We start from the raw sequence: 12363 nt of genomic DNA, 5'->3' as shown, positions 1-12363 counted from the left end.
ACTAAATCAATACAAGCACAGAAAAAAGTCCACGTCAGTCAACATCAGTGGTTTGACCATTCGAACACCTCGTGATGACTTGTTGGTTACTTAAAACACAAGAACACTGACGATATTCACAAAGAAGTTACAATATCAACATCACCACGTCAACAACAAAAAAAACTCAACCGAACAAATTCATAAAGTTTGGACTCCTAAATGTTTTTATAAAGATTGGCATCATAAATATTAATTGGCTTTGTATAATAACCAATATCATCACCACTTGTACAGATATACATATCACAATCTAAATGTTTTGTATAATTTTCTTTAACACTACAGAAAATATGTAAAAGTAAAAAGGGGGATGTAGTGATCTGCATATCTGTGTAAATACACAAAGGGTCAATGTAAATGCAATACAACCAAGCAATCGCTAGAGGGAGCACGGAAGATGTATAAATACAGACAGACAGGAAGTCAGAGACACTCTTCACAGGAACGGCAGCTGGTGAGCAGGACACAGACCGGCAGCTCAGGTGTAACATAGTATAAGCGCTGAAGAGAGAACAAACTTATCCCCTAATTGTCCTAGAACTCCATTATCTTTTAAAAATTACTTTAGCAGAATATATTACAAAGCCTAACATTTAATTTCATTACAAAACAATTTAGTACTAACACAGCATATATATTGTCAACGAAACACTAGATGGCATAACCTTGCGCGTAGCCCTCCCAGACCACTACTAATGTTAATTCCCAGGAGAGGCAAATAAAGTACTGGATTTCAGAAAAAAATAGGGAATTCATCCTGAATCAAGGAGGGAAATTATTCCCAACTCAATTTTTTCATCTCTTTATCCATGTTTGGACCCAGACTGCAATGAGGTCTGAAGCAGAACCCAAATTGATCATCAGTGAGCAGGGTATTGCTAAGTGAATGCCACATCATAACACTACTTCAACTGTAAGACTATGAGCTTTATTCAGACACCAGGAATAACACACTGAAGACCTGTGTTCCAGAAATGGCCAGGCATTCACCCAACAAGTGTAGAAATGTGCGAGCTATTTCCTGTCCACAAAACAGGACAAATCCAATCTGCTAATTACTGCCTAATCAGCCTACTCTCAGTCATCAGGAAAGTGACGGAAGGCGTTGGCAATAGTGTTATGAAGTGGCATTCACTTAGCAATACCCTGCCCACTGATGCTCAATTTGGGTTCTGCTTCAGACCTCATTGCAGTCTGGGTCCAAACATGGATAAAGAGATGAAAAAGTTGAGTTGGGAATAATTTCCCTCCTTGATTCAGGATGAATTTCTCTTTTTTTTTTCCTGAAATCCAGTACTTTATTTGCCTCTCCTGGGAATTAACATTACTAGTGGTTTGGGAGGGCTACGCACAAGGTTATGCCATCTAGTGTTTCGTTGACAATATATATGTTGTGTTAGTATGAAATAGTTTCGTAATGAAATTAAATGTTAGAACATAGAACATAGAACATAGAACACTACAGCGCAGTACGGGCCCTTCGGCCCTCGATGTTGCGCCGACCTGTGAAACCATCTGAAGCCTATCTGACCTACACTATTCCATTTTCATCCATATGTCTATCCAGTGACCACTTAATGCCCTTAAAGTTGGCGAGTCTACTACTATTGCAGGCAGGGCGTTCCACACCCCTACTACTCTCTGAGTAAAGAAACTGCCTCTGACATCTGTCCTATATCTCTCACCCCTCAATTTAAAGCTATGTCCCCTCGTGTTGGTCATCACCATCCGAGGAAAAAGACTCTCACTGTCCACCCTATCTAACCCTCTGACTATCTTATATGTCTCTATTAAGTCACCTCTCAGCCTTCTCCTCTCTAACGAAAACAACCTCAATTCCCTGAGCCTTTCCTCGTAAGACCTTCCCTCCATACCAGGCAACATCCTAGTAAATCTCCTCTGAACCCTTTCCAAAGCTCCCCACATCCTTCCTATAATGTGGTGACCAGAACTGCACGCAGTACTCCAGGTGTGGCCGCACCAGAGTTATGTACAGCTGCAGCATGACCTTGTGGTTCCGAAACTCAATCCCCCTGCTTATAAAGGCTAGCACACCATATGCCTTCTTAACAGCCCTATTAACCTGGGTGGCAACTTTCAGGGATTTATGTACCTGGATGCCGAGATCTCTCTGTTCATCTACACTACCAAGAATCTTGCCATTAGCCCAGTACTCTGCATTCCTGTTACTCCTTCCAAAGTGAACCACCTCACACTTTTCCGCATTAAACTCCATCTGCCACCTCTCAGCCCAGCTCTGCAGCTTATCTATGTCTCTCTGTATCCTATAACATCCTTCAGCACTATCCACAACTCCACCGACCTTCGTGTCATCTGCAAATTTACTAACCCATCCTTCTACACCCTCTTCCAGGTCATTTATAAAAATGACAAACAGCAGTGGCCCCAAAACAGATCCTTGCGGTACACCACTAGTAACTGAACTCCAGGATGAACATTTGCCATCAACCACCACCCTCTGTCTTCTTTCAGCTAGCCAATTACTGATCCAAACCGTTAAATCACCTTCAATTCCATACTTCCTTATTTTCTGCAATAGCCTACCGTGGGGAACCTTATCAAACGCCTTACTGAAATCCATATACACCACATCAACAGCTTTACCCTGATCCACCTGTTTGGTCACCTTCTCAAAAAACTCAATAAGGTTTGTGAGACATGACCTACCCTTCACAAAACCGTGTTGAGTATCGCTAATCAACTTGTTCTTTTCAAGATGATTATAAACCCTATCTCTTATAACCTTTTCCAACATTTTACCCACAACCGAAGTAAGGCTCACAGGTCTATAATTACCAGGGTTGTCTCTACTCCCCTTCTTGAACAAGGGGACAACATTTGCTATCCTCCAGTCTTCCGGCACTATTCCTGTCGACAAAGACGACATAAAGATCAAGGACAAAGGCTCTGCAATCTCCTCCCTGGCTTCCCAGAGAATCCTAGGATAAATCCCATCTGGCCCAGGGGACTTATCTATTTGACATTTTCTAAAATTGCTAACACCTCCTCCTTTTGAACCTCAATTCCATCTAGCCTGATCGACTGAACCTGAGTGTTCTCCTCGACAACATTGTCTTTCTCCAGTGTAAACACTGACGAAAAATATCCATTTAATGCTTCCCCTATCTCCTCTGATTCCACACACAACTTTCCACTACTATCCTTGACTGGCCCTAATCTTACTCGAGTCATTCTTTTGTTCCTGATATACCTATAGAAAGCCTTAGGGTTTTCCTTGATCCTATCCGCCAACGACTTTTCGTGTCCTCTCCTCGCTCTTCTTAACTCTCCCTTTAGGTCCTTCCTGGCTAACTTGTAACTCTCAAGTGCCCTAACTGAGCCTTCATGTCTCATCCTAACATAAGCCTTCTTCTTCCTCTTGACAAGTGCTTCAACTTCCTTAGTAAACCACGGCTCCCTTGCTCGACAACTTCCTCCCTGCCTGACAGGTACATACTTATCAAGGACACGCAGTAGCTGTTCCTTGAAAAAGCTCCACATTTCGATTGTACCCATCCCCTGCAGTTTCCTTCCCCATCCTATACCTCCTAAATCTTGCCGAATAGCATCATAATTGCCTTTCCCCCAGCTATAATTCTTGCCTTGCGGTATATACCTATCCCTGCCCATTGCTAAAGTAAACATAACCGAGTTGTGATCACTATCACCAAAGTGCTCACCTACATCTAAGTCTAACACCTGGCCGGGTTCATTACCCAGTACCAAATCCAATGTGGCCTCGCCCCTTGTTGGCCTGTCTACATACTGTGTCAGAAAACCCTCCTGCACACACTGCACAAAAACTGACCCATCTATAGTACTCGAACTATAGTATTTCCAGTCAATATTTGGAAAGTTAAAGTCCCCCATAACAACTACCCTGTTACTCTCGCTCCTGTCAAGAATCATCTTTCCAATCCTTTCCTCTACATCTCTGGGACTATTTGGAGGTCTATAGACAACTCCCAACAGGGTGACCTCTCCTCTACTGTTCCTAACCTCGGCCCATACTGCCTCAGTAGACGAGTCCTCAAGCGTCCTTTCTACCGCCGTAATACTTTCCTTGATTAATAATGCCACACCCCCCCCTCTTTTACCATCTTCTCTGTTCTTACAGAAACATCTAAATCCTGGAACCTGCAACAACCATTCCTGTCCCTGCTCTACCCATGTCTCCGAAATCGCCACAACATCGAGATCCCAGGTACCAACCCATGCTGCAAGCTCACCCACCTTATTCCGGATGCTCCTGGCGTTGAAGTAGACACACTTCAAACCAGCGTCCTGCTTGCCGGTGCCCTCTTTCGAACTTTTAACCCTATCCCTGACCTCACTACTCTCAACATCCTGTACACTGGGACTACAATTTAGGTTCCCATCCCCCTGCTGAATTAGTTTAAACCCCCCCGAAGAGCACTAGCAAATCTCCCCCCCAGGATATTGGTACCCCTCTGGTTCAGGTGAAGACCATCCTGTTTGTAGAGGTCCCACCTACCCCAGAATGAGCCCCAATTATCCAGGAAACCAAAACCCTCCCTCCTGCACCATCCCTGTAGCCACGTGTTCAACTCCTCTCTCTCCTTATTCTTACTTCGCTAGCACGTGGCGCGGGTAACAACCCAGAGATAACAACTCTGTTTGTTCTAGCTCTCAGCTTCCACCCTAGCTCCCTGAATTTCTGTCTCAAATCCCCATCTCTCTTCCTACCTATGTCGTTGGTACCTATGTGGACCACGACTTGGGGCTGCTCCCCCTCCCCCTTAAGGATCCCAAAAACACGATCAGAGACATCACGAACCCTGGCACCTGGGAGGCAACACACCAACCGTGAGTCTCTTTCGTTCCCACAGAACCTCCTGTCTGTTCCTCTAACAATGGAGTCCCCAATGACAAGTGCTCTGTTCCTCTTCTCCCTTCCCTTCTGAGCAACAGGGACAGACTCTGTGCCAGAGACCTGCGCCCTATTGCTTACCCCTGGTAAGTCGTCCCCCGCAACAGTATCCAAAACGGTATACTTGTTATAGAGGGGAACGACCACAGGGGATCCCTGCACTGCCTGCCGGTTCCCTCTCCCTCCCCTGACGGTAACCCATCTACTTTCTTCTTTTACCTGAGGTGTGACTACCTCCCTATAACTCCTCTCAATAACCTCCTCCGCCTCCCGAATGATCCGAAGTTCATCCAGCTCCAGGTCCCTAATGCGGCTCTCGAGGAGCTGGAGTTGGGTGCACTTCCCGCAGATGTAGTCAGAAGGGACACTAGAGGTGACCCTTTCCTCCCACATTCTGCAGGAGGAACATTCAACTGCCCTAGCCTCCATTCCCACTGAACTAACTTCCCAACTACTGAAAAATAAAAAAAACTTGTTAGTTTAGCAATCCAATGGACAGAGCTTTTTTTTTGGTTAGAGGAGGAGGATGGGTGGGAGTGTTTCGGGTAAAGCTGTCACTCGAGAACAGCCCCTTCACAAACCACCTTCAACTTACGCTGACCGCACTGCACATATGCAAATCTCCCCGGAACAGCCAATCAGAAGCTCTGCTCTGCTGCCCTCTGCTGGATGCTCACCTTCCGTCGAACTCCTCGGGTCACTGATGCAGGTGCACCTTCAACTTACGCTGACCGCACTGCACGTATGCAAATCTCCCCGGAACAGCCAATCAGAAGCTCTGCTCTGCTGCCCTCTGCTGGATGGTCACCTTCCGTCGAACTCCTCGGGTCACTGATGCAGGTGCACCTTCAACTTACGCTGACCACACTGCACGTATGCAAATCTCCCCGGAACAGCCAATCAGAAGCTCTGCTCTGCTGCCCTCTGCTGGAGGCTTTGTAATATATTCTGCTAAAGTAATTTTTAAAAGATAATTGAAAGAAGAATTTAAGTATCAATCAAGGGGGAGACAGGGATGCAGTGCCAATGTCACTGGATTAGTAACTCAGAGGCTCGGGTAACTAGCCTGGGGACATGAGTTCAGATCCCACTACAGCTGCTGGAATTTAAATTTGATCAATTTTTTAAAAAATTGTAAAATGAAAGCTAGTTTCGTTATAGGTGCCATGAAATTATCATCGATTGTCAGAAAAAAAAATAGGTGGGTTGTTGATGTCCTTTTAGGTAAAGAAATCTGTCACCCTTATCTGGCCTGGCTTATATGTGACTCCAGATCCACAGCAGTGTAGGAATCTTAACTGTCCTCTGAAATGATCTAGCAAGGCACTGGGTTCTAGGACAATTAGGGATGGAAACAAATGATAGCCTCCCAGAGATGCCAATATCCCATGATTTAATGCGTGGCAGGGTGGAAACGCATGAGATCCATGTTCAAATTCACATAGTATTGATTTGACTTTTTGACATTGTTTTTCAGTGTTTTCTGTTTCTCTGTTCATCAGCCTACTGTCTTCTACTCACTAGAATGACGAGATGGAAAACTGGCTGGTGATCACAGAATCAGAAAGTTTGGTCTGCCAGTCTGTTTTGGTCATTTTCTTATTTTCTCACGCGCTATTCTTTTTCTCCTTTTCAGTCATGTAATACTGGGTCCTGACGAAAACTAGACTTAATTTCTCACGATTCTTTGTTCCCAAAGATCTGTATAGAGCGTTGTCTTGAAAGAGGAAAAGGTAGTGGAAGAACAGATGACAACATCAGCAGTCTGGAGAAAAGGTAGAAATGCAGTTTTCTTTCATAGAATCTTAGGAACTCATGGCATAGATGGAGGTCATTGAGCCCTTTGTGCCTGTGCTCACTCTTTATCTCTTCATGTGCTGTTGATCTTATGTTTACTTTATTGCACCTCTTTTCAGAATTCAGACATATATGCAGTCCACTAAACCCATTATAGAACTATATGAGAAACAAGGGAAAGTAAGACGAGTTGATGGAGCCAAAAGTGCTGACGAGGTATGTGATGTGTAGCTGGAGCTAGATCTCTAGTCTTGCTTAGTAGTTCCTTTATTTGGAACATGAATGTATATTGTTTTAGGCGAAAATAAGCACGATCTACCGGCCTTGACGCGCCTGACTCGGAGTCTCCCAGGCGATCGCGGATGTTCAGGCTCTGGGCAGGGTGGTACCCTGACACTCCTGATGCCACCTGGGCACCTGCCCAGATGGCACTGCCAGGCAGGCATGGCGGTGCCAAGGTGCCTGTGTGCAGGTGACACTTTGTTAGCTATCGGGCCCAGGACTGCCCTGCCCTTATGAGGTTGTGGGGTGGGGGGGGGGGGGGGGGGGGGGGTCGGTCGGTCGAGGAGCCCTAATTGGTATGTTGAGGGGGGAGCCTGAGGAAGCGGCGGGGGGGGTCGAGAGATCGGTAAATGGCACCCCTACCCCTTTCTGTAGTGTGGAGCTGAGCTTGTTACTGCAGGAAAAGTGAGGCCTTGGTGGGGCGTTCCTCGCCAAGGCCCGAAAAAGAAGCAATGTACCATTTAATAGCAGGGTCGTTCTCCGCGCTGCAAGTGCCGGGAAGCACCCCGCTAAACACTCCCAAGACTCTTCTTTTTCCATTACATTGAGCCCGATTTTCAGTTTTTCTCCTTTTTAGGCTGACTAAACGCATCTCTTTCTCTTTTCACAGAAAGGCCTGTGGTGTAACATATTATTACAATAAATTTATGTGTACTTAATGGCCAGTGTTTGAAAATGTTCTGTGTTAACTTCCATTTATTTTATTTTTTAATAGGTTTTTGCTGATGTCCAGAAAATCTTTAATGCTGAAAACTGAATTGGCTGCTCTTGAATCAGGTGTTTCTACCTTGCTGGAATAGCTATTCTACCGTTGTTTATTTTACTGTACTATCTTTTCAATAGAAATCCTTGAATGGGTACCTATATCTTTATTTGCTCTTATTTTTGTATGAAAGCATTCTTTGTCAAGAGTATTGGGGAGACACTACTTTTTTTAAACCCACTTCAAAATATGCTTGTAATTAGAAGTCCAATCTAGTTCATTTGTAGAGTAGAATTATTCATGTAAAACATGTATTTGCCTAAGGGTGCATCAAAAAACTCGCTCTCGAGGTACAGTGAGTTGTAACTGTTTCGTACCAAATAATCATATTTAAAACAGTTTGTGCACAAATGGAAATTATTTATCAGCCTACATGCACATGAGCCTGATTTGATTTTTTGGGATATCTGACTTATTCAACATTTGTAAATCTGAATGCAATTTTATAGAACTTGAAGAAATGCAAAGTGTGAAGTACTAAATTTAAGAAAGTTGTTAATGAATATTTAATATGTTTAGTGTGGTGGAAAAATTAAATTGGGAAAAGTAGTTTCTGAAAATGTGTTTTCCTTGGGTTTATCTATTTATGTACTTTTAAACAAATCTATTTCAAGGAATTAAATTTATCTTATTGGCATATAATAGTTAAATATTGCTGGGTCAAAATCCTAGAACAGCACTGTGCAGGTGCCTTCACTACCTGGACTGTGCAGTTCAAGAAGAGACTCATTACCCCTTCACAAGAGTAATTAGGGTTGAACAATAAATATTGGCCTTCCCAGCAGTGCCCTATTCCTGGAATTTAAATATGTAAATATACCACAGTACTTTGTCCTGTGGGATGAATGTGTTTTAGGGGAAATGGTTGAATCTGAAGTAGGTGGCTGGCAAACCAGTGCAGAAAGATTTTACAGTTTGTTGTTGGACAATTTGCAAACTTGAGGTAACAATTTCTTTGGTACTCACTAGTCAATGCTCAGATGCACCAATTAAATATGTGTAAGTACACAGTAGGATCAGACAGACATCATTTTGCACTATATTTATGTTGCAGTATTTGTGTACAGGAGGATACTAGAGGATATTTTCTTATGTTCCACAGTCGGGTACTGTGCATGTGAAACAAATAACTTATAAATGCTGGAAACCCAGAGCAAGTCAATTAGCATTTGTAGGAAAGCCTATCGAAAGACCTGAAATATTAACCTATCTTTGCCCTTTACAGATGCTGATTGGCGTGCCCTGTGTTTCCAGCAATTTATTTACTTTTATTCTTGTGCTTGGAAATATCATGATTAATTATTTACAATGATTGATTGTAATTCTAATTCTCCCAACTAAATTCATTGAGCTGGAATTCTGAGCATTGAATTCTGAGAAATTGAAGTCTGATTATTAAAGATGAGACCGTACTAGAGTATCCCGTTTTAATTTCTTGATCACATGGGATTCTGTTTTGTTGATGGCTTGTCAGCTCTTTGCTGTTTTTCTTAATCAAAATCATACCTTGTACAGTCTTGTATTTAATAGACATGTTGTTCGGACATGATAAAAGTGGGTGCGTTGCTTCATTACAGGTGACGATGTAGTAAACATTGTTATAGACTAAGAAGGAAGTTTCATAGTGTATAGCAAATACGTCTTTTAAAAGTGCCAGTCCCTGAGAAAGGCGAATATAATTTATGTTTTACAGATTGGCTGAATATTTTTCCTTTTTGATAATCTTGATTAATTAGTTTACCTTGAATTAGGGCCCATTGCTTATGTAATAACAGTGCAAATAAAAAAAACTAAAGAATTTGGTTGCCTGTTCATGTGTTTCCATTTTTTATTTGAGAGACGTCATAATGTACTGTATCATCTTTACTAGATAGGTACCTTACACTCTTGATTTGCTAGGTAATTCTGTTTGTTCCCTCCTTAATCTCCTGTACTTTAGAATGTGTAATAAAATCTGAATTCCTTTATGAACATGCATTATTTTTTTCAAAACTTTTCCTTTTACCTACCAGACTCATGAATTGGAAAACTGTGGATAAATAATCTGCTCCTACCATTTCCTTTACACTGATATTTACCAAGATTTATTGAAAATGAAACTTGAGTAATGTGTATATACTGTAATAGTCTATTGCAATGTGTTTGATTGTTTAGGCTAACCAAAATAGCTCAATTTTGGCACAATCTAGAAATCTCCAATTTCCTCACCTATTCTTTTAACACTGGAATGAGAACCAACAATGGGAAGCCCCATTATTTTCTCTTAAACCATGATTAAATTTCAATTAAGCCAACGATGTTTCTCCCCTTCAGTACTTTTAGGTTCCTTATCATGGATGGTATCGTGTCCTTATTCCTAGTATGAGAACAAGTACTAAGTTCACTTTTAACACATTTTTATATTATCCATTATATTCTTGTTTGCATCCTTGTTTAATTGGCCTAAATTCCCCTTTACCATTCCTGCTCTTAATAAGTACTTTTTCTGCTAGTTTTTTTTATCCCTTGCCAGTGTTCTTCTCATATTCCCTTTTTGCAACTCTTTTATATTACTCTTGCTTTTTATACGTCTCCCAATATGCTGGACCTCTTCTTTTCCTGCCATTTGCATTAACATTTTTATTTTAGCTTGGCATTGTCTCTTGCCTCATTTTTGACCATGGTTACTCAACTAGAGAAGTGGAGCCTATTACAGGTATGTACTGGCTGTATGTGGGCTTCTTCCCCATAGCTACTAGATTCCTCAACGACTCTCCCTTGGACTGATCCCTGTAAGAACACTAGGCACGAAGTCCTATGCTGCTCTTGCTCATGTATTTACTTTGTTTGGCCCTTGTTCCGCACTGTAACCAATCACTGTTTGTCGATGTACCATTTGTTAGTGTACTCTGTTGATTATTCTTTTTTGTCTACTATGTACGTACTGTGTACGTTCCCTTGGCTGCAGAAAAACACTTTTTACTGTACTTCGGTACCTGTGACAATAAAATAAATATGTCATACCAAATACTTAATCGAATGCTGTTGCTTTGTCGCAGTGTCTCCATCTTACTCTCTCAGCGGGAGGTATTGCCAGGATGGATCTATCTCAACAAATCTGTCTCTGACTGCTACAATAACCTGTATACAATAGAAAAAAAGGAAAGGAAGTACATCCTTTGTGGGGTGCACGACTGACTTTAAAATAAATATGACCACTCCCAACCTATAAAATTCAACCCCATATCTTAGCTTTTTGAAGTTCCAAGGTATATAGGATGAAGGGAAGCAATATATGCCAGGGATGGTGGATAAATAATTGCGCAAGAAGCTAATGTGGAAGGTCACCCTGGAAGGACTGGCAAGGAGGAAATCAGCAGTCAACTGGAATATGGTTTATACTTGCAGAAATACCATGTGAGCTGCAGTCTTTTTGCCTACATGACAAATGAGTAACTGAAAAAGTGTGTAATTACTTTCCTCAAAAACTGAAAGGGACTATATAAATCACTGTTATTTCTTCTTTGGCAGGTTGAAACTGGGACTGTAGAAGTACTGGCGCTGGATGCACATCTGAGTTGCTAAAGTAACCAGAGCAGTGATGAGAGAAGCCCCTCTTTGGCACTTTCCTCCAGAGTCGCTCTTCAACACCAGTCCTACATCCAATCCACCGCTTCTTCAAGAGATGCACTGCTGTCATGGGTGGTATTACAAAGCTATTACAACAATTAACACCTGAATTCCATCCCAAGGAGTGGTGGCAGCAGCAACCAGTCAGAATGGGAAACAAGGCACTGTGGTTCATTTTTGCCCATTCGGCTGATTAAAAAATGCCTGTCTTGCTTCCCTTTTTTACTTCACATTTTTGATTTTTCTCTAATGCTTTATTTTGATTTCTGACTTTCCTTCAATGCTTGCGTCCTCTTACTACTTATTTTCTGGCTCTTCTCTTATACCTTTCTTTACTTCCTGGTCTGTTTTACTCTGCTCCACATTTCATCTTCATGTGTTAGTGACTTGGAAAGGACTCAGCAAGGAAGTGAGCAGGTTGGGCGTGGGACATTTGAATTGAGAAAGCTAATAGTTGAGCTGAATAATAGTTCGGACAAGGAAGCATGAACTGCCTATGTAATCTCTTCAGCACTATAGGGAACCTTTGCAACTCTGGTTGTCTTGCCAGTGTTCAAGGCTGCAGAAATCTAAGTGATCCTTTTAACTGTGGTTTTCTCATCCGCCTTTGATATGTTTGTCTCTTCTATACTTGTTGTGAATGTGCTAATGATGTACAGTAGCAATCTACTTTAACTGATGTCGAACTGTTAGTAAAGAAGGAGCATAGTTGGGGAGGCACAATGGTTAGCACGGTTGCTTCACAGCACCAGGGACCCGTGGTCAATTCCCAGCTTGGGTCACTGTCTGTAAGGAGCCTGCATGTTCTCCTTGTGTCGGCGTGGGTTTCCTCCCACAAGTCCCAAAGGATGTGCTTGTTAGGTGAATTGGATATTCTGAATTCTCCCTCGGTGTACTCGAACAGGCGCTGTCGTGTAGGGGATTTTCACAGTAACTTCATTGCGCTGTTAATATAAGC

The 12363-nt window shown here is 42.3% G+C and overlaps 1 protein-coding gene across 2 annotated transcripts in view; it reads left to right on the top strand.

Moving 5' to 3' along the window:
• The window catches only part of cmpk (cytidylate kinase), a 48486-nt gene extending 38719 nt beyond the window's left edge, over nucleotides 1-9767 (top strand). For both annotated transcript variants that reach the window (XM_038794311.1, XM_038794312.1), the window contains 3 exons: nucleotides 6654-6730; nucleotides 6871-6967; nucleotides 7749-9767. In XM_038794311.1, coding sequence (XP_038650239.1) covers nucleotides 6654-6730; nucleotides 6871-6967; nucleotides 7749-7790 — 216 coding nt within the window. In that variant the 3' untranslated portion in view covers nucleotides 7791-9767. The remainder of the gene's footprint in view (nucleotides 1-6653; nucleotides 6731-6870; nucleotides 6968-7748) is intronic.
• Nucleotides 9768-12363: the final 2596 nt, after the last annotated feature.

The sequence above is a fragment of the Scyliorhinus canicula genome, chromosome 4 (assembly GCF_902713615.1).
Source record: "Scyliorhinus canicula chromosome 4, sScyCan1.1, whole genome shotgun sequence".
NCBI lineage: Eukaryota > Metazoa > Chordata > Chondrichthyes > Carcharhiniformes > Scyliorhinidae > Scyliorhinus > Scyliorhinus canicula.
Note: the sequence above shows the minus strand (reverse complement) of the source record. Positions and strands in the feature narration are given on the sequence as shown.